The sequence below is a fragment of the Gigantopelta aegis genome, chromosome 3, assembly GCF_016097555.1.
Source record: "Gigantopelta aegis isolate Gae_Host chromosome 3, Gae_host_genome, whole genome shotgun sequence".
Lineage (NCBI taxonomy): Eukaryota > Metazoa > Mollusca > Gastropoda > Neomphalida > Peltospiridae > Gigantopelta > Gigantopelta aegis.
This window is the reverse complement of record NC_054701.1, coordinates 28,652,799-28,675,307: the sequence shown is the minus strand read 5'-3', so window position 1 is coordinate 28,675,307 and position 22,509 is coordinate 28,652,799. Positions and strand designations below refer to the sequence as shown.

The following is a 22,509-nucleotide window of genomic DNA, read 5'->3' as shown; positions in this document are numbered from 1 at the left end:
ATATATATACATATATATATATATATATATATATATATATATATATATATATATATATATATATATATATAGTGGACATGATAGATACCTTGTAACTGGTGACTGGTGGATCCTTTATATGCACCATCCCATAGACAGGATAGCACATACCACAGCCTTTGATGTACCAGTCGTTGTGCACTGGCTGGAGCAAGAAATAGCGCAATAGGCCTACTGGCAGGGATCGATCCCAAACCGACCGCACATCAAGCGAGCGCTTTACCACTGGGCTACGCCTCGACCCTAAATATAGTAGGAAGTAAAATGAAGTTTGAGCTACTAAAAACATTAGGACGACCAGAATCACATATCCCGTCGGTGGGCCCATTGGGCTATTTCTCGTTCCACCCAGTGCACCACGACTGGTATATCAAAGGCGTATATGCTACCCCGTCTGTGGGATGGTGCATATAAAAAATCCCTTGCTATATGGGAAAATGTAGCGGGTTTCTTCTCTAAGGTTATATGTCAAAATTATCAAATGTTTGAAATCCTATAGCCGATGATTAATAAATCAATGTGCTCTAGTGGTGTCGTTAAACAAAAGAAACTTTTAACTTTTAGAAACACATATAGTATCGGCACTGATATTCTAAACAATGGTGGGTAGAGCGCTCGCCCGAGGTGCTTTGGTCATAGGATCGAAACGCCAATGTTTTCCGATTGTTTTTCCCCCGTCCCATCACTGGTAAATCAAAAGCCGTGGTATGTGCTGTTAAATCGGTACGAACGTGCATATAGAAGATCCCTTGATCCTAATGATAAAACATTACCCAATGTTTGACATCCAAAAACCGATGATTGATAAAGCAATGTATTTTAGTGGTGTCGTTAAACAAAACAAGTTCTAACTTGAACTAAATAGTGCACTGGCTATACTTATACACCGTGGGCCAGCAACGACTATTCTGTCGTTCGAGATCTATAGTCTTTCCCACAGACAACACCTTTTCTCATACACACTTTTACTTTTCTTCTCACGTCAAACCAAACTGAAATTATTTACCAAAAAAAAATATATATAATAATAATTTTTCTTCTACAGAGTAAGCAAAGATTCCCGCTCTAAAAGAACAATAATTCTATGTTTACTTTAATCATTTTCGAGTTTTCTGATAACAAATATTTCACATATTAAATATTAATACACACACTACAGGAAAACTCCCGATAGCACCCTCTTTCAACAATGTTTCACTTAAACACGTACGTGTTGTCGGATTTTGTCCTATAATATGGATATTAATTCTCTCTCTCTCTCTCTCTCTCTGTCTGTCTGTATGTCTCTGTCTGTCTCTCTTTCACTCTCTCTCCCTCTACCTGTGTGTGTGTGTGTGTGTGTGTGTGTGTGTGTGTGTGTAACACCGTCCAACTATCCGTCTAGCTCTCGAACGAGTAACCAGAAACCACCAGACATAAACCCACTAGTACCACCCGACTACAGAACCGTTAACCGGAAGCCTTCAGTTTCATAGGGTGCAACCTGAACACCCGACATCCATGACCTTGACATAATGTATACCTGTCTTACCGTCGTATACACCAGTAACTTTGTGTACATATTCGGTTCAACTGCGAGTCGGCCAAGTGGAAAATCAAACTAGACACGCCGTGCCGATGTTGACACCTTACAAACAACACTACTTGAACAACAACTCGACAAATGGAGAAAATCCACTTTATTAATTCGTTTAACACTAACAATGTGAACAGTGTCTAAATTTGTTGTAAGAAAACATTTTTAAAAACCTAAACAAGAAACATTATTAATAGAATGAATAAAAAGAAAATTTGTATGTGTTTTTTTTTTTTTTTTTTTTTTTCTTACTCTTCAATAAAGCAGAACACGTAACAAAATTCTAAGAAAATTGAAAGTCTAACGATTTTTAAAAAGTACATTATTTTGAAAAATCGTTCGCATTTCTCAGAACCTTAAAGGAACTTTCCCAAGTTTGTAGCTGTGGTAAGATGTTTTTGAATAACAGGACGTTTTTGACGACTAAAAATATAAATTAAATACATTTTCTTTAGAACACCAGTGTCTGTATATCCAGTGTGTTTGCTGTCGTGCTAATGTTTGTAGCATTCATTGTTCATATTCTTCGTGATATATGTTTTGCTTTTCTTGCGTACGAAATTATTAGCAGGTAAAATCTGGTTTGGCCTAGTACAAACATTAGGACAACAACAAACACCTTGTTTATACAGACAGAGATATTCTGAACAGAAAAATATCATTAATATGTAATTTCAGTTATAAAAAATGGATTTGCTAGTGTTAGTAATAATTTGGGACAGTCCCTTTAAGAATACATTAACGTGATTTTAACAGCTCCCATGATTAGCCAACTTGTTTGGAATGGGCTGTTCCAGAACGTACCACAGAGGGGAAGGGTGGGTGTCACCACGCATAAAATACCAATTACATGTATACAGTATCGCACCCTCTCGCCCAGACCCCTCACCCGCCACCCCCATGTTATGATCCATTCTGGAACAGTGTCAGCAAAATGTATCGTTAATACTTCATTTTAAATATTGTCAGTTGGCGAGATGTTCGAACGACCTGAATATCAGGACGTTTGTACTAAACAAGACCAATACAAGTCTTTCTGCGTATATTCAAATGTGTAACGTATAATACACATTCTTATTGGTTTGGTGTTGGTTTATTTTCTTAGAGTTGTAAAACTGTGTTCAACTGTCTCAAACACCTCGACAATCACAATCATATGGAATGTGTAGACATTAATGCCCCAAGTAATGAACTTTTTAAGATGTATGATATCCATTCCTTTGATAATAATGATGGTGGATGATAGTGGATGCACTATGTGCAGATAGAAATGGAACGCGTTACTAATAAAGACGCGAATAAATTATTAAAGCAAGCCGTTTTCAAACGCTCATCATCTGCGTGAGGACTAAGATGGTTAAACAGGGCATCCCTAACCCCAACTTATGTATAATAACAATGTGACGATACCATAATTATAACTGAAATTAAAGCATTCGTTGTTTAAAATCCAAACTATATATTCGTTGTTACATATTCATACTATTTTCTATAATATACCAAACATTAGGAACAAAAAAGACTATTCAAAGTCGACATATAACAATTGTGAGAAATAACCCTATAAATCCATAGCAGGGGTTATATCCTACGATTTATCACGGGTTATATCCTACGATTTATCACGGGTTATATCCTACGATTTATCACGGGTTATATCCTACGATTTATCACGAGTCATATCTTACGATTTATCACAGGCCTATCAGCTGCTCTATTACTGAGAAACATTCTACCGTGCGCCGTTTGTTAATTTAATCTAAAAGTGATGACTAGATCTCAACATACAAACAAACAAACACACATACATACATACATACATACATACGTACACACACACATAATGTACTACCATGCGGCACTGTATTAAACCAAACATCTCACTTTAGCTCATTTCAATATAACTGAAGTCATAGTATTATTAAGTATGTACTATTTAAAAGTCAAAAACTTTTAAATTTATAAAGAATTGGTGACAACAAGTTTAATCTCAAAATGATGACTAGATGCAAACAAATATACATACAAACAGTGAGATGTCATTCGGTACCGTATTAAAGAAAACATCCAAACATCTCCTTCTAGCTAATTCGAATTTAATCAAATGCATAGTACTGTAAACTATGTGCTATTTTTAAACCAAAAAAGTTTTAAATTTAAAAAGAATTTGTGAAAACAAGTATCTTATTAATTAAAAAAAATGTTTTCGAGAAGAAAAAAAAAGGTAGATTTTAGTAATAAAATATTAATTATAGTATGGTCATTTTCTTGGGATCCGTGACCATTTTGTTCCTACCTTTCTTTGTTGATGGATTTGACAACCGGAACTATTTTAGAAGAGAAGTTCTCATATGTACCTCTGAAAAGTGACGGCTAACTCGGCTAGAGCGCAATATTCAAAATAGCTGCCGATGCGTATATAAAATGTAATATCTCTGGAACTAGATCAGCTAGAAGGACGAATGAGGTATAAGTTTTCACTAATTTTTAATAAGTATTACTACTGAGTGGCAGAGACACAGGCACATGCAGAGGCAGAGGCAGACACGGCCATGTGCACGGAACAAAATGGTCACTGATCCCAAGAAAATGACCCTACTAGTATACATATCTTGAAAGGTGTTTACGTTACAAATTTAATGATCTACCACAATACTGGCCCTAATCATTACCTCAGTACTCACAGAGCTATTACAGTAATGATCAGTGGAATGGGCGTGAGGCTCCCCAGAAAGTATAATATCTGTGGGTGGGCGAGGCTTCAGAAATGATCATATCGGTGGGTGGGAGAGGTTTCAGAAATTATCAGATCGGTCGGTGGGACAGGCTCAAGAAATTATTGAATCGGTGGATGAGAGAGGTTTTAGAAATCATCAGATTGGTGGGGTGGACGAGGCTTCAGAAATTATCAGATCGGATGGGTAAAAGAGGCTTCAGGAAATACCAAATAGGTGGGTGAGAGAGGTTTCAGAAATTGTCAGATCAGTGGGTGAGAGATCCTTCTGATCGGTGGGTAAAAGAGGCTTAACCCAGTTGGGTGGATGAGAGGCTTCAGAAATGATCAGTTGGGTGGATGAGAGACTTCAGAAATTATTAGTTGGGTGGATGAGAGAGGCTTCAGAAATTATCAGTTGGGTGGATGAGAGAGGCTTCAGAAATTATCAGATCGGTGGGTAAAACTGGCTTCAAAAGTAATCAGAATGAGAGAGGTTTCAAAAATTATCAGATTTGTGGGAGATAAAAAAGAAAATGTTTTATTTAACGACGCACTCAACACATTTTATTTACGGTTATATGGCGTCAGACATATGCTTAAGGACCACACAGATATAGATGGAGGAAACCCGCTGTCACCACTTCATGGGCTACTTTTTTCGATTAGCAGCAAGGGTTCTTTTATATCACCATCCCACAGACAGGGTAGTACATACCACGGCCTTTGATATACCAGTCGTGGTGCACTGGCTGGAACGACTGTGGTAGAGATGGGCTTCAGACAATATCTGTTGGGTATGTGGGACAGGGTCCAGAAATTATCAGTCGGGTGTGTGGCATGAGCTCCAATTATCATTTAGGTAGATGTGAAGCGCAGACATTATTTCCTTGTGTCTTTTGGATAGAACAGAAATTACGGAATATTTATTTGATGCAAATTACATTAATTAATGTAACTTTGTGGGTAGTATGTATAGGTATTATAAAGTATGCTTTCTGCCCATTTCATGTGATCATTTCTGGCAGCCCTCATATCACGACTTACAATGTATTAAAGAAGAAAAAGAAAATCTATCTATAACTAAAATGTCATTATCATAGTGATTTCTTAAATTCTAGAACTGCATCGACATATTCAACGGCAAGATTGTCTGCCCATGACACTGACCCCCACCCTTCCAGAAATCCACAGTGACCTCCATTTTTGGTAGTAACCAACAGGACATTTTCCTTCTCCAAGAACAGATCAAAGGGAATGTGATCACGAAGGCAGACCGGGTCGTCCAGACTGCTGATGCATAGAAGAGGAACACAGATGTTTCGAGCGTTCTTCATGGGGTTGTTGTGCTGCCAGTACTGCAGCGGGTCGTTGTAGCCATAGAACTTGCAGTAGACGTGTCGGTCAAAGTCCACAAAGGACCTGGAGCTCAACGCCGCGTCCATATCAATGTGCTCCGACAAGACCTTGTCGTGTTTCTTCAACAGCTGCTTCAGACTCGACAACAGCAGAAGCTCGTAAAACTTTGGAATGCCTCTTTTCCGGAAGAACAGATCGATTGTGTCGTATCCTGGACAGACCCCCACCGCACACACAAGCAGAGAACGATCTCCGTATTCGCCGAGATACGACGCCAGCAACCCCGAACCGGCACTTATTCCGATCGCGCAGATGAACGCTTTTTCATATGTCTCCGTCAGGTACTCGATTACCTGTCGCAGGTCCGAAGGATCTCCGAATCCTTGCAGCTTCGGCGTGAGTAGGACGCTGTCCCCGTGTCCCCGTTTGTTAAACACCACAGTCCTGTACTCTCTGCGCGACGTCAGTTCACAGAGATTACTCACGCTGTCGGCATCACCGGTCAGTCCTGGAAGAACGATAACTATCGGACTAGAATCAACAAGACGATCATTCTGTACCCAGTCCAGAGCCAGGACGCCTCCATCGCTCAAGTCGAAGTATTGTCTGTGGAATGTCAGCGCTTTTGTGCGCCGCATAGACGCAAAAATGGTATGAATGTGGGCATTTTGAAGCCAGAAACATGGCAGGAATGGTTTGTTTAACCTGGATACTTTGTTGAGAACAAAACGCAGCAGGTCGGAATCTCTGTGGTAGAGGGCTGGAAGGTGTGGTTTATTTCGTCGACGATACCAGTAGAGCAGGAAACCCAGACCAAGGATAACAGACAGGGCTGCTGGCACCGTGTAGTATACCATCGCTTTCAGGCTTCTTCAACTGTTATAGCAAAACAGGTCCACCTGTAAAGAGAAGAAAAAGAGTATAAGAAAATAAGGTACTCACCCTACTCATTATAACAGGCATGTGCTATCCTGTCTGTTGGATGGTGCATGTAAAGGAGAAATGTAACGGTTTCCTCTCTTACACTATATGTCAAAATGATATCTCTCTCTCTCTCTCTCTCTCTCTCTCTCTCTCTCTCTCTCTCTCTCTCTCTCTCTCTCTCTCTCTCTCTCTCTCTCTCTCTCTCCGCACTTATGCACTCCGCACTCCACACTCCACACATTGTACTACATTTTAATAGGAAAATCAAGTCTAAAGGAATGAATGAACATTTAATCAGTAGCAACAGCTGTGTGTGTTTATAAATCGAGTTAAATGAAAGCTAAATTAATTATGGTAAATGGAAACCCAATTTACTGCTGGCTAAAACTGACCCAGCCAGTATCTATAATTATAATGAAAGATGGAACGTAGATTTATTACCATATATATGTTATGCTGACTATTAATATTACTGTCCGTTTGGTCGATCCCAAACATCGTTTATTTTTACGGTAATAAAATATGTTTAAATTATCATATACTGGTTAGGTTATCTGATGAATTTATATATATATGTATGTATATGTATGCGCGCGCGCGCGTGTGTGTGTGTGTGTGTGTGTGTGTGTGTGTGTGTGTGTGTGTGTGTGTGTGTGTGTGTGTTGATCATCACTTAATGTTTTGGATTTACCATAGTTTAACTCCCAATAGGCGATGTATTTTTTGTGCTGGCTGGGGTGTCGTTAACATATTCTATATATATTCTATTCTGATGGTGTATTGCGCTATTAGCCAATATTGGGTTGGGATGAACACGTTTTGAATTTCTGTGTGGATCTTTTATACAAAAATATTCGTGACAATCTTGTTCTACCGATAAACAGAAATGTATATACATGCCCATGTTCAAATTATTAGACAATCAAGAACCAGGGAGGGAGAATTTCGTTTTAAGGGGTAATATTGTTTATGAAAGTACTAAGTAGTGTTGGATTCTTTTACTATGGAATGCAAAAAATTGAGAAATAGTGAAAACCAACAATTATGCAAAATTATAAGCAAAAAAGAGAGGCAGGTGTAGTATTTAGAACTTTTTTAATAAAGGAGTACTATGATACAAGTAAAACCTCTCCGTAACACAACAATAATTACTTGTGTAATATTTTTGGTCAATTATATTTTAAATGTCTAGTCAAACAAAAGGACTCAAGTCGTTTTTTTCACACGCAAACAATATCCATCCATTCCATAGGCAAAATAGAATTCTTAGATATGTGGGTAATAATTTAAACAACGGGATTATTCAAACAGATCTATGTAGCAAGGAAACGGACAGACCTGAACAACAACACACAAATAAATAAATAATAATAAACAAAACAGAAACGGTAAAGAAGAAGAAAAAAACAAACCGGAAATATATTATGATATATCATCCACATAGATCTGAATTCCATAAATAAAAAGGAATTGATGAGAGAGAGAGAGAGAGAGAGAGAGAGAGAGAGAGAGAGAGAGAGAGAGAGAGAGAGAGAGAGAGAGAGAGAGAGAGAGAGAGAGAGAGAGAGTGAGTGTGTGTGTGTGTGTGTGTGTGTGTGTATGAGAGAGACAGAGAGAAAAAGAGACAGAGAGAGAGACAGATCAATTACCTGCCCTCTTCTCGCTAGGTATGACTTTCATTATGCACAGCTAAATTGCTTCTGATTCATACATTATTTATCAACATAGTAACTAAACATTTGCGTATCTATCCCCAGTTCCCATATCTCTATCTATTTGTGACGATTTTTGTGTTAACGAAAACAAGAACCATCCTTGACATCATTTATTTAAATATACACGTAACCTTTTGAACACGGTTTAATACTATTCTTGAAATAAGTTAGTTAAATATATACCTAAACTTTTAACCTCCGAGTACCGAGATAAAGCGGGGCGAGGACTAAGTCGCTAGAGCACTCGATTGGGGTGGTTGCGTCGTAGGATCGAACCACCTCAGTGGACCCATTCTCTGATTGATTTCCCCTGTCCTAACCAGTGCCCCACGACTGGTATATTAAAGGCCGTGGTGTGTGCTGTCCTGTCTCTAGAAAGGTGCATATAATGCATATAAACGATCTCTTGAAAAAAAATGTAGCGGGTTTCCTGAACTTTCCTCTGAAGAGTACGAATCCAAATTACCAAAATGTTTGACATTCAATAGCTGACGATTAATAAATCAATGTGCTCTAGTGATGTCGATAAACAGAACAAACTAGACAAGTTTGTTTAAATTTTATTATGGGTTTTTTCCTATAGTCCATACGACAGGGAATGCCTTTTTTTTTTTTTCATACTATGGACTTCACTACAAGTTATTTATTTCTGAGCGGATTGTTTAGTAAAGTGCACACAAAAAATTAAAAATAGGTTGGGGTTTTTTTTTGGGGGGGGGGGGGAGCTGGGGGGTTATTTCCAAAAAACTTTTACTTCTCTTTTTACATAAAACCAAACTGAAATTATTTACAAAAAAAACCACATTTTTATACGAGTATGGGGCAGACTATAGGTTCACCCGACTGGCATCCCTCTTCCACCGATTGCCGATTCAAGACATTATGGTTTTATTTTTATTTGTTTGTTTCGTTGGTATTAACGTGCTTATTTCACGGGGGTTCAAACACGCCTTTTTCTTTTCTTTTTGTCTTTTATAACAAGCGTAATCATTAGCTCAGTCATGTGTGACTTTTTGCATTTGTTTCAAAAATCATTCTTGAGTTGCTTCCCTTTGTTTATTTGATCGGCGTTTACGAATAAATTACCATCATTTACTACTTCTACTTGACTAAGCGCTTTGCAGTTAATTATCAATAATTTTATCTCACTTACCCTCGAGTGTCGTCTGCGAAGTGCTTACATCTCAGTAGAAAATATAAGAAATTAGCCGAATATTAAAAAAAGTCCAGTCATGAGAAAGTGTGGATATTGAAGGGTCAATAGCCAGAAAGGTCGATGTTGGGCGAGCCAATCGTGTGATGTACGCGGAATCGATATAAATTATTAATCAGCTCGGTCCTGGAGCTAAAACAGTCGGCTGCATCGGAGGTCTTATTTATTGTATTGGCGTTGGATGTACACACATACTAGTCCAGTATATATTTTTACACGAAGGCAGGTGTGTGTGCAGGCAATTCGGCCTAAAGCTTGTTTTGTTTAATGACACCACTAGAGCACAATGATTTATTAATCATCGGCTATTTGATGTCCGAAATTTGTTAATTTTAATGTATAGTCTGGTCTTAGAGAGGAAACCCACTACATTTCTTCATTGGTAACCAGGGATCTTTTATATGCCCCATCCCTGACAGGATAGTATATATACCACAGCTTTTGATATACCAGTCGTGGTACATTGGCTATAACGAGAAAATAGGGGGGGGGGGGGGGGGGGGAGAGGGATTTAGCTCAGTCGGTTAAGTGCTCGCCTGAGGTTTTTGCGTCGCAGGATCGAACCATTATAGTGGATCCATTCAACTAATTTGGGTTGTTTCTCGTTCCAACCAGTGCGCCACAACTGGCCAAAGGCCGTGGTATGTGCTTTTCTCTCTATGGGGAAGTGCATATAAAAGATCCCTTGCTACTAATGGAAACATTTAGCGGGTTTCCTCGTTATGACTGTCAGTTATCAATAGCCGGCACCACGACTGGTATATCAAAGGCCGTGGTACGTGCTATCCTGTCTATGCTGTCTATGAGATAGTGCATATAAAAGATCACTTGCTACTAATGGAAAAATGTAGCGGGTTTCCTCGTTATGATTGTGTCAAAATGACCGTATGTTTGACATCTAATAACCGATGATTAATAAATCATGTACTCTGGTGTTGTCGTTAAACAAAACAAACTCCAATAGCCGATAATTGAATAATCAATGTGCTCTTGTGGTATCGTTAAATTCTTTTATTTAAGAACGAGAAATAGCCAGATGGGCCCACCGACGGGGATCGATCCTAGACGGGCCGCGCATCAGATGAGCGTTTTACTACTGGGCTACGTTCCCGTGTGCAGAGAATTGTGTATAAAGAGGGGTATATAGAATCTGTAGGAATGATATCTGGAGTGGGGGTACGTCCTATAGTGGGGGATCACAGCCTCCATAGTGGGGTGGTAGGGGTGGGTGGACACAAGCCACATTTTTACATTTATATATAGTAGGGGGGAAAAGGTACATTTTCGTCATCGAGTGAGGGGCTGCACACACAGACACACACACACACAGAGAGAGAGAGAGAGAGAGAGAGAGAGAGAGAGAGAGAGAGAGAGAGAGAGACAGAGAGGAGAGAGAGAGAGAGAGAGAGAGAGAGAGAGAGAGAGAGAGAGAGACACACACACACACACACACACACACACACACACACACACACCTACGGGCCTGGGACTATATACTGTCGAGTGACGTTTCTGGGAGTGGGGGATTAACTAAATGGACTATTCTAAGTTTGCAACTATTGTAAAATGTTTTCGACTAACATATTTTAGGTAACTAATTTCGTTTTAAATACAACTTTCTTGTTTAGTATACCAGTGTCTGTATATTTAATGTATAAATTTGCGGTCGTATGTTAATGTTTGGTCGTCTGATCTACGGTCGGTCTAGGATCGATCCCCGTCGGTGAGCCAATTAGGCTTTTTCTCGTTCAGGTCAGTGCACCACGACTGCTTTATCCAAGGTCTTTGTGCAATCCTATCTGCGGAATGGTATATATATATAAAAGATCCCTTGCTACTAATTGACAAAAATGTAACGGGTTTCCTCTCTAAGACAGTAAGACTATATATCAAAATTACCAAATATTTAACATCCAGTAGCCGATGATTCATAATTTAATGTGCTCTTGTGGTGTTGGTAAACAAAACAAACATTAACTTTTTTCATTCTTGCCTAATGGTAAATAACTGGCATGATGCGCGGTCAGTCCTGTCTGTAGGATGCATATAAAAGATCCCTTGCTGCTAATCGAAAAGAGTAGCCCAAGAAGTGGCGACAGCGGGTTTTCTCTCTCAGTATCTGTGTGGTCCTTAACCATATAACCGTAAATAAAATGTGTTGAGTGCGTCGTTAAATAAAACATTTCTTTCTTCTTCTTTTTTTTTTTTTTTTGAATGGCCGATGATTAAGAAAGCAATTAGCTTAGGCGTACGGGCTCCAATTTTTATAACGGGGAAGACTGGCTTTTGCCCGGATTAAATGAAAATGCCCGAATCTGCATAACAACATTTATTTATATTAGCATTACTACTAAACAGTTGCAAACGAATCTCTACGCATTTTTACATGGATTACATCTAATTTTGAGGATAGAATGATGGAAATGCACGGTAAAAAGGTCTCAGGTTAGCACATTTTACCCGAATACCTATATCATTTTAGGCAGAATTTGAAGTTTTGCTCCAGCATTAGGGAGGCAGTTGCCCCTCCCGCTCCCTGTCTCGCAAGCTCTGGTGGTGTCGTTATACAAAACACACTGGTTTCATTCTCGTGTTGAGGGGCGAGACGTAGCTCAGTGGTAAATCACTCGCCTGATGCGCGGTCGGTCTGAGATTGATCCCCGTCGGTCTGAGATTGATCCCCGTCGGTCTGAGATTGATCCCGGTCGGTCTGAGATTGATCCCCGTCGGTCTGAGATTGATCCCCGTCGGTGGGCCCATTGGGCTACTTTTCGATTCAGTCAGTGCACCACGACTTGTATACCAAAATGCCGTGGTATGTACTATCCTGTCTCTGGAATGGTGCATAATATATAAAACATCCCTCGCTACTAATGAAAAAAAAATGAAGCGCGTTTCCTCTTAAAGAGTATATATACCAAACGTACCCAATGTTTGACACCCAGTAGCTGATGATTAATAAACCAATGTGCTCTAGCGGTGTCGTTAAACAAAGCAAACTTTAACGTTTGTTTTCATTCTTGTATGTTAATGTTCAGGTCAGATCATTTTATAGGGCTTAACGTGCAAATTCAAAGCAAGCTGTTGTAGCGCACGCCTGTCATGGGCGTAGGTGTCAGGACAGTTAGTTCGAGCACGAGTCGAGGTTATCCGTTCGCTTGAGTGCATTCGTGGACACGGTAGAGAGCGGTTGTCAATAACCAAACAGGTCATGGATTATCTTCTTCTTTTGTTCTTCTTTTTTAAAATAAATGATTGTACTTATATCCAATTAGAGTTCAGACACGTTGTCCTGGGCACACACCTCGTCATATGGTCTATCTGTCCAATGTCAGGGGTTAATGGGTTAATAATATGTTATGAAGTTGATGTAGGGCTAGTGACCTTGGATACACATCCTCATTGAACACTCACTCCAGTGCAGTTATCTCGGTCAGTATAGGCCAAATATTTGTATAGGTCATTCGCCAAACATTGTATTTTGATATTCATTGTGAGTTTTATAATAAGAGAGCATTTGTGAAGCAGAAATTACAAACCACGTGTTATCATGGCGCACAACATCTACGACGTGGTCGTTGTTGGTGCGGGGATTGAAGGGTCTGCAACCGCCAACTATTTAGCTAAGCAAGGCGTCAAGACATTGTTGTTGGAACAGGTATGGAAATGTTAGCCAGTCGATCAGTAGATTGCTAGCTTTTTAATTATGCGTATGTCACCCGTATGTCAGTACCACGGTTTCACCAGGTTATATTTCACTTACGCCGTTGCAGAATGAATGAATGAATGAATGTTTAAAAATACATCGGCTATTGGGTGTCAAACTATGGTAATGCAAATAAATAAAGTGATGATCAACATCAATATAAAAATTCAAGGTTTAAACAAAAACAGTGTAAAGAACAGTGTAAAGAACTGTGCAAAAACACAAATATCACAGAATTTTACGGATACTGAATTTTACTCAAAACTTCAATTGTGTGCTGTATTGGCCATTCTCAAAGAAAATGTTACACCCCTGCACCACGGTGAGGTTACAGCCCGTTGCAGAATGGCCTGAGAATATAATATTTAAAAACACAAAGTGTCATTTGGCAGGATTCGAACTATATTCACCGATTCGCATGAAATTTGACAGCCCGAGATCTAAACAGCTCGGCCATCGGGATATCCACAAAAATTAAAGTCCCTAATTAACCGTAGTTAAGCCTGTGTCCTACTTCATGTGGTTGATTACGTTTGTGATTACTGGTTATGGTGACGTTTTGCTGTCGCTACATTTAGACACTATATAAAACTTAAATTTGTTTAGTTTAAAGACATCACTAGAGCACACTGATTTATTAATCACTGGCTATTGGATGTCAAATATTTGCTAATTTTAACTCGTAGTCTTCAGAGGAAAACCTCTAAATGTTTCCTATAGCAGCAAGGTGTCTTTTAGTTACACTTTTCCACAGACAGGATAGCACATACCACGAGTTGCCTTTGATAAAACAGTCGTGTTGCACTGGTTGAGACGGGGAAAAGCCTAATCAGAGAATGGGTCCACTGAGGTGGTTCGGCCCTGCGACTCACCCACCTCAGTCCAATGCTGTACCGAGTGAGTTAGATCCCGCCCCCTTGTACATTACATATACATGTAAACGTATTTTGACACTTCAACAGAACTCTCAGGCGAAGTTAGAGGTTGTGTCCATGACATGAGATGGAAACATGCCAAACACTACCCACACCCGTATGATATGGATCAATCATGTGAATACTCTGTCCCAGATCCAGTCACTGGCGATGTCAGACGCTAGGCCCTTGGTATCCATGTGTGATCTGTCCCATACTCAGTCACTGGCGATGTCAGGCAATTGGCCCATGGTGGCCGGATGTGAATCTGCCCCAGACCCAGTCACTGGCGATGTCAGGCAATGGGCCCATGGTGGTCGGATGTGAATCTGCCTCAGACCCAGTCACTGGCGATGTCAGGCAATGGGCCCATGGTGGCCATGGTGGTCGGATGTGAATCTGGCCGGATGTGAATCTGCCCCAGACCCAGTCACTGGCGATGTCAGGCAATGGGCCCATGGTGGTCGGATGTGAATCTGCCTCAGACCCAGTCACTGGCGATGTCGGACGTTGTCACTGGCGATGTCGGAGTTAGCAATGGGTGCAGTAGAGTCATGGCGGTCGGATGCTATAATGTCTGTCCTGCGGGTGCCCAGTCACTGGCGATGTCGGACGGCAATACGGGCCCGGGTGCAGTGGTCGCGATGTCGGACGAATAGGCCATGTACCTCAGTGCCCAGTCACTGGCGATGTCAGGCAATAGGCCATGCCCATGGTGGCGGTCGGATGTAGGCCATGTATCTGCGGGTGCTCAGACTGGCCGTTAGCTATAGGTGTGCGGGTGCAGTAGAGTCACTGGCGATGTCGGACGGCAATGGGTCTGTGCCAGTGGTGGCGATGTCGGACGTTGTAGGAATCGTGCCTCAGTGCCCAGTCACTGGCGATGTCGGACGTTAGCTATAGGCCATGTACGTGTCTGTGCGGGTGCAGTAGAGTCACTGGAATGATAGCCTTTAATAAAGATACTAACATTAAATTGACCATTTTAGGTTGTTGGTTTCTCTTTGTTTGTTATAGCTTGGTTTGTTTGTTTGTTATAAATTGTATTCTTAACCTTTTCAGTTTCCACTTCCACACAGTCGAGGCAGTTCCCATGGCCAATCTCGGATCACCCGCAAGGCTTACCCAGAAGTCTTTTACACAAAGATGATGCTGGAGGCCACTGATATGTGGCTAGAGTTACAAAACAACTTTGGATGCGAAATTTTCAGGCAATTTTCTTTTGTTAGTTAAAAAAGAAGAAATAGTGAGTTAATGATGTTATAGCTCTAGTGTTCTCTGACCTTATCGTTGGGAAGAGGGGGGGGGGGGGGGCATGTATTTCATGATTCTGACGACTTTCTTTTGAGCAGCATCCAGTGGCATCGGACGATGCCGGTGTCTGGGGGCGGGGTGCAAACTGGATGGGCCAGTTATTAAATGAGAGGTCATAAGCTTTCAACTTGGGGTAAGTATAACCTGGCTCCTCTAGCTTCAGAGTTGGGGTAGTGTTACTTGCCCTCCCCCATCAGCTTCCGACGCCTATGGCTTATTGTTGTTATTGTGAATATGACTTTAAACCTATTTTAGACAAAGTGGGTTTGTTTCTATGGGGGAATATGACGGAGATGTCCTTATGGCTGTGACACAGAGTCTCCTTCAGCTGAACACGTCTCACCAGGTCCTCACGCCGTCCGAATTCAAGACTCGCTTCCCGATGATGAAGTATCCCGAAACGTTTGCTGGGGTGCTAGATTTTGATGGAGGGTTATTAAGAGCCGATAAAGCCTTGCAAGCATTCCAGGTACGTAAACCCAGTGTACAATTTTGTCTATTTATGTTTAAATTTTGACTTTGATAGATCTACTTAAGTGAAACGTAAAACGATTTTTAGTGTGTCTTCGGTTTTCTTCAGGATAAAATACATTTCAATAAACCAAAATTTAGAGTTACCCCTCCACCTTCCCCCTCCCAATTTTGATATTATCATTTTAAACTAAACGTCTCGGTTCGGATATTGTCGATTTTACAGGAAAGAGAAACCCATCTTGAATAATCGGTAGAGTTGCATTCAGGGGGACATAAAAAGTAAATATTAAAATTAAATCTGAAAAATCAACGAAGGGATGGTTACGGACTGCGTTAAAAAAGATAATTTAGCCAATCGACTATCATGTTCAGTACGTACAGTAGATGTTAATTTTAGAGTCTCAAAGGTATATTGCAAACGTTAAAGCTATCGTGTACTTTGAGGTCAATAAAATGACTTCATGCTGCGTGTTTGTTTGCTTATCATTTACAGTCTGAGTTCACTAGACATGGTGGGGTAATAATGGATGGTTGCAAAGTCATCAATATTAAACCTGGACTCGTTGTCGCCATAGAAACTCCAAATGCCATCTTCCGAGGGCGGAAGTTAGTTATCACTGCTGGACCATGGGCTTCTGCCGTTTTGAAGCCGCTTGAACTCGATCTTCCTTTGAAGGTAAACTGTAAAGTGACGAGCAATTCAAATCGGTCGTTTTATCGCATTATGATACTCTGTAACTGTTTTTGCATTACGACTGCAGACGTTAGTAATATGTTGTGAAAATCTAAAACACGTGTTTGGAAAACAATTACTTTTGAAGCTTTCCTTTATTCATAGCAGATTTATAAACGTTGAATACATTTTAAGTTTCTATATATTTTGTAGTAGACCCTTCGGGAAGATTACTGATTTGGGTAGAAGGAAACGGGGTATGGGGAGGGAGTATATAAAAACAATTATTAACTTATAAATGAACAGGTCCTGGGACAGGGATCTGTTATGTGTTGTTCTTCTGAATCGTACATACACATAAGTGCATTCTGGAAGATTTTAAATTAGGTTTTCTATCATAATGGTGATTAAATTTAATTGAACGGGAATGCATGCGCAAACGAAAGAAACGCTATGTAAGTTCTCTTTAATGTTTGTATTAAAAGAAGAAATCTAAACCAACTGTAATGTAAATTAAAAACAATACAAAAAGGCGTTTCTTGAAAAAGCATTATCCAACTGTATAAATTAAATCACATATTTAATACATAGATAAAAACAAATGATGGAGCAGCCAGAGTAGATACTTGCACCTGGATTACAGGATCAAGACAGACATTCCTTTATCTATTTGCATGCCCCTATATATCCACGTAAGGTTCAGGCACATCCATCCCGGGAACAGACTCTCGCAGTTGTAGAGTGACTGTGCCTGGGACAGGAAGGGAGAAGGAAGGAAATGGTTTATTTAACGACGCACTCAACACATTTTATTTACGGTTATTTGGCGTCGGAATGTGCCTGGGACAGACGCACCTGGATTGTTACTAGTAATCAATATGTAGTACACTACGCAGAACTGCACATGCAGTCACTTACATTGACAATTCTAGCAATTGTCTCCATTACTTTATCAAGGAGATTTATCCTATACAATATGCTATTAATCTTTTGCCAGTTTATCAGTCTCCTTTTGACTCAAAAAAGATGTAGGTTATGCAATATATTGAGAACATAAATATACCAAATTACTTGGTTTGAAACAAGGAGAAACCTGTGTTGATGACCAAGACAGTAATTTGGGTTAATTTCCTTTAGATTTTCTAAGATTGGAACAGTATCAACTAATTAAATATGATTACACTCTTTCAGCCAGTACGGATATCTGTTTGCTATTGGAAGGAACGTGAATGCGGATCACACTCAAGTGGCAAATTGTTGCCATTTTATGATGTAAATGGAAGTGCACCTTATGATATCTATGGCCTACCATGTGAAGAATATCCCGGACATGTCAAGGTGAGACACGGTGTTCGATTACTGAACACATTCATGTGTTTTTTGTCTAGCCTTAACGAAATAAAATAGTGAAATATAGATATTGCTGTTCAGACGACGGCGGTGGCTGCCACGGCCTGAACTTCGCATTTAGCTCAACGTTAGTTCCATTCTTCAGATGTAATGTATTATTTCTTAATGGACTATTGATTGTGTTTTAATAGAAATTGTAATGAGTTTGAAATCTGAATTAAAAAAACAACAACACTTTCTTACAAAGATATGCTTGCACCACGGACCTGAAATTGACCCCGACAACAGGGATGGTGTGCCTGATTCCTGGGTGTTGGACCTCATTACGAAGTATGTCCGTGACCACTTCCCTGGCCTCGAGACGTGTTCACCGAGCATTGTGGAGACCTGCATATACACGGTACGCTCATAATAAAGGTAAGGCAAGGTATAACGTACTACTATAAGGTAAGGTAACGATTCAACATGCTAACCAGAACAGGCTGCTACAGCGCACGTGTCTGTCTAAGACAGGGAACACTAATAATTCCAGCGTTATCTTTTATACTGGGTGAGCAACTCTGTCGCCAAGGCTTTGTTTCCTGGATAGGATTCCTAGAGTCAATTTCACAAAACATCGTAAGGTTTACGGTGAAGGTTTTATAGGATATTAAACGAGCTTCCATTTCGTATCATGTTTATGTCCCGAGTAAAATACTTTTCAATTGTTATTTCACGAGGGACTTGAACATAATACGAAATGATAGCGAGTTTTATATCCTATTTATTACCTATAATCGATCTTGATTTATATCACTCAACTCGTTTGCTTGACGTTCCTCTAAGGTTGTAGTGCGCCAACCGATGGCGTCACAAAGTAGGACGTATCACTTTGATATGTACCAAGATATTTGAACCACATGGGTAATACGCCGTATCTGTATTACGGTAAACACCAATAAAAATTAAATGTATATATAATAATTAAACTATTATTTGTACTGTGTATTTATAAGATTTACTTTTGTGACATAGGTGCCTAAGCTTTATTTGAATATAATATGTACCTAATTTCTTTTAACAATATATATGAAATGTATGTATTTTTCGCAACAGTAATCTTTTGGGGGGTTCTTAACATAAAAAGCTCTGAAAAGCCTTGCGTCGTGCATAGAACATGTTTGTACGGTAGTTGAATAATACGAACATTCTTTACAGTTTAAACACATTATAACACAATACTACCAATACTGTCAGTTTCCAAAGTAATTTATAATTTTGATTATGATATCGGATTTGTCGTTCTGATTTAAAGACACCGAAGGGTTTTGAACACTGGTGCCTTAAGGAATAAAGGACACCTCAGTATTTGTTTCAACCAAAATGACATATATACTACAACCACTTCAAGTACCTCCACTGTCGCGATATGCAACATTTTTGTTTTCATAGGCCATTGTTAATGTTTTCGACACTTCATTTCAGAACACCCCAGACAAACACCCCATATTGGACAAACATCCAAGATGGAAGAATATAATTATTGGAGCAGGATTTTCTGGTCAGTGTAATGTACTTTAAAGATCTCCTAACATCTTATTAGGATTGTTTAATATGTTATTTTGTATATTTCCCATGTACATTACATAAATTACTGTTTGTGCATTCTTCACTTTGTAATATTTCGTTTAGTATATTGCATCAATGTAGAGTCCATGGTAAATGTATATTTAAAAACAAAATCAATATAAACAGCATATATCGTATATGCCTTGAGTCACGGATCCTGGGATTTGTGAAAGAAGGCTTGCTGTGTAGGGTAAAATGTGTTTGAACAGGATTTTAGTTTTCTTTGACGTCGGCAAAAAAAGATATCCGTGTCTGGCCATCACTACGTCGTAATGTATTAACTGTTTTAAATCATAAATATATTCGAGAGATACAAGTTAAAATGTCCAAATATACTGCATTTTACCATATCTATTATCCTTTTCACGAAAACGTTGACAGTTGGCATGATGGATGTTTAGGGGTGAACTTGGAGTTCTTTAAAAATGGCTAAGGTAGTAATTAAATCCTAGTTTCAGAGATTAAAAAAATAAATTCCGTCCCCAATTTTTTGTCGCCTGAATACACCACTGAAAGATTGAAAAGATTTTTTATTAAAATGAACTATGATTTTGTTTCAGGACATGGCTTCAAGTTGTCTCCCGTTGTAGGCAAGATCCTGGGACAGTTTGCTCTTGGCGAGACGCCGTCGTATGATGTGACGCCATTCAGGATAGACCGGTTCAAGGCTTTGTCCCGACTGTAATAATATATAATAAACATCAGACTGGTTCCAATTAATATTGAAAATCGAAAAAAACGGATTTTCGTTAATTTTAGAATTTGAAAACTGGGTAACAATATTAAAAATTGAAAACTGGTTCTTGTTAATATTAGAAGTGGAAGACTGTTTTTTGCTAATATTAGAATTTGAAAACTGGTTCTCTTACATATGAGAATTCGAAGACCAAGAACTATAATCTCGAGGATTCTCATTGGACATGCGAATTGAGCTATGAATAGACAGTTCAGCATTTGTACAGGAATTTCTGTAATGGGGTCTAGACTGTGGCGAGCAAAGTTTATTGGGGGTCGAGAAAATGTGTTTGAAAAGAAGGGATTCTACCCTGAACTGCGCCACCTGCACACACGCTTGACAGATCGAATACTTCTATCGTTATATATCATCAATATAAACTATGAATATCAGATGATCTTTACATCAAATATAATATATTTGGCGTCAATAATACAGTCTGGTTCCCTTTACCTGAATATATGTATACGTTTTTATGGTATATTTTGTTACTTATTGTGCATGTATCTCGAATAAAATATTATTATGCCTGTATTTTTGCATGTCTTTTTTTTTTATCTCTCTTCAAATGACTACTTGTAATATACCTTTGTTTGACCGATGTGTAAGCAACCTGGTTTCTTAAATGTATCATTGAATCTCATTAATTCATTTGTACGTTTATTCATTAATTCCTGTACCAGTATTCATTTATTTATTCCACATTACATTTTACTTGAAAGATGATTTCAAACATAAACGAAAACGACTAATCCACACATTTTAATCTACGGCTATTTAACCCATGTCAATTTGGTTGGGTTTTGTTTTTCCCTTGGTCTAGAGCTGGGATGGAACAAATCCCGAGTCCAGATTTTAAAGACAAAAGAAAATGAAATATGTGTTCTTCTAATTATATTTGTTGAACTATAATAGTAACGAGAATTGTAGTTTAGTCGTAGATTTACGTTTACGTGCAAAACTATAGGCTTACGATGTTTAGTAAAATTTGGGCGCAGGGTAGTACCTAGTGGGGAGTATGGGATACTATAGTTATTTAACTTCCCCAAAATTTCTAAAAAGTGTCTTTTTAGTTGGAAAATGTCCCCTAGTTTTGGTTTAGATGGATAAAGACTATATTAGCTACTGTACCATGATTTTTATACTGCTCCTATTTACCTTAGGGTCGGTATGTTCCTATTGGTTACTTCCATCTGTTAACGGGTCTGATACATGCACTTCCCCAAGCCACCGACAGAACAGCAAGTGTAGCTGTGAAATAGTATTCGGTGACTATGGCTTACATCTTCCCATTAAAACTGCTCTACCAAAGCACTCACTGGTTGGCATGCTAACCCAGTACTTCGCAGCCCTAAAATGGATAATATAATATAATATAATAAAAATGATTATAGGCAATCGATGCTAATTTTTCATAGAGAAACAATGGGCATGTTATGCATTATATGGATACATTGATGGATGCATTGAAAATGAAAAACAAAAAACAAAACCCTTGATGTCCAAATACTGTTTTGGGATGGGGTGCTACATATATATTTTTTAGAATCCCATATACTAGATTTTAAAACTCTTTTTAACTTCTGTGTTTTTCAAAAACAAAAGTATGGGAATATTACAAAAAAATCGTCTTGGTTGCTGCAAAGGTTGTGTATGGATGAGTTATAAACAAAAATAAATAAGTTAATTGGTTGCAATAAGATGGCCAAACAAAATTCAGACACTATAAGACTTTTACTCATAACTTCATATATGTTTGTAATCCATAAAATTTCTTCAAACGTGCTGCGAGATATAACGTGAACTTGTCAACGTAAAAAAAAAAAAAAAAAAAAAAAAAAAAAAAAAAAAAAGAGTACTTGTATTTAGTACGGTTATAAACATTGCTTGTTGGGATGTGGAGGGGGCGTTGCGTGGGTGCCATATAAATAAATAATCCCAAAACAAAAAATAGTTATAAATTTTAGTATTTTAAATTGAAAAACATACATGGAAATTCGGTGCACTTGAATTATAGTCAATTCTTTATTAAATTAAGTTTTGTGACAAACGCAAGTAGATTTGTTTTTAACTACTAGAGCGCTTTTGTGATGGGTTAAAAATACTAACATACATTTATTTACCGTAGTCTCGATTTGTTTGTACTTTTATTAATAGTCAACTGGTCTAATGTCAGGATAGAAAACATATGTAAC

The 22,509-nt window shown here is 38.8% G+C and overlaps 3 protein-coding genes across 4 annotated transcripts in view; 2 read left to right on the top strand and 1 right to left on the bottom strand.

The window, feature by feature from the left end:
- Nucleotides 1-5,425: 5,425 nt before the first annotated feature.
- Nucleotides 5,426-9,581, bottom strand: LOC121368576 (embryogenesis-associated protein EMB8-like). Its single transcript, XM_041493315.1, has 2 exons — nucleotides 9,480-9,581; nucleotides 5,426-6,586 (listed from the first exon to the last, which is right to left on the bottom strand). The coding sequence occupies exon 2, from the start codon at nucleotides 6,542-6,544 to the stop codon at nucleotides 5,426-5,428; it is 1,119 nt and encodes a 372-aa protein (XP_041349249.1). The 5' UTR covers nucleotides 6,545-6,586; nucleotides 9,480-9,581.
- Nucleotides 9,582-13,089: 3,508 nt separating this feature from the next.
- LOC121367832 (peroxisomal sarcosine oxidase-like) lies at nucleotides 13,090-20,848 on the top strand. Of its 2 annotated transcripts, XM_041492227.1 has the most exons (9): nucleotides 13,090-13,197; nucleotides 15,222-15,370; nucleotides 15,729-15,942; nucleotides 16,441-16,623; nucleotides 17,812-17,958; nucleotides 18,218-18,370; nucleotides 19,435-19,510; nucleotides 20,139-20,267; nucleotides 20,390-20,848. In XM_041492227.1, the coding sequence occupies exons 1-8, from the start codon at nucleotides 13,090-13,092 to the stop codon at nucleotides 20,261-20,263; spliced, it is 1,155 nt and encodes a 384-aa protein (XP_041348161.1). In that variant the 3' UTR covers nucleotides 20,264-20,267; nucleotides 20,390-20,848. The 2 variants fall into 2 exon arrangements, with proteins under 2 accessions (XP_041348161.1, XP_041348160.1); XM_041492226.1 differs by having other exon boundaries at nucleotides 20,139-20,848.
- LOC121367831 (protein HIRA-like) overlaps nucleotides 20,204-22,509 on the top strand; it is a 46,590-nt gene continuing 44,284 nt past the window's right edge. The window contains exon 1 of the mRNA XM_041492225.1: nucleotides 20,204-20,259. The gene's annotated coding sequence lies outside the window, so the exon portion shown is untranslated. The remainder of the gene's footprint in view (nucleotides 20,260-22,509) is intronic.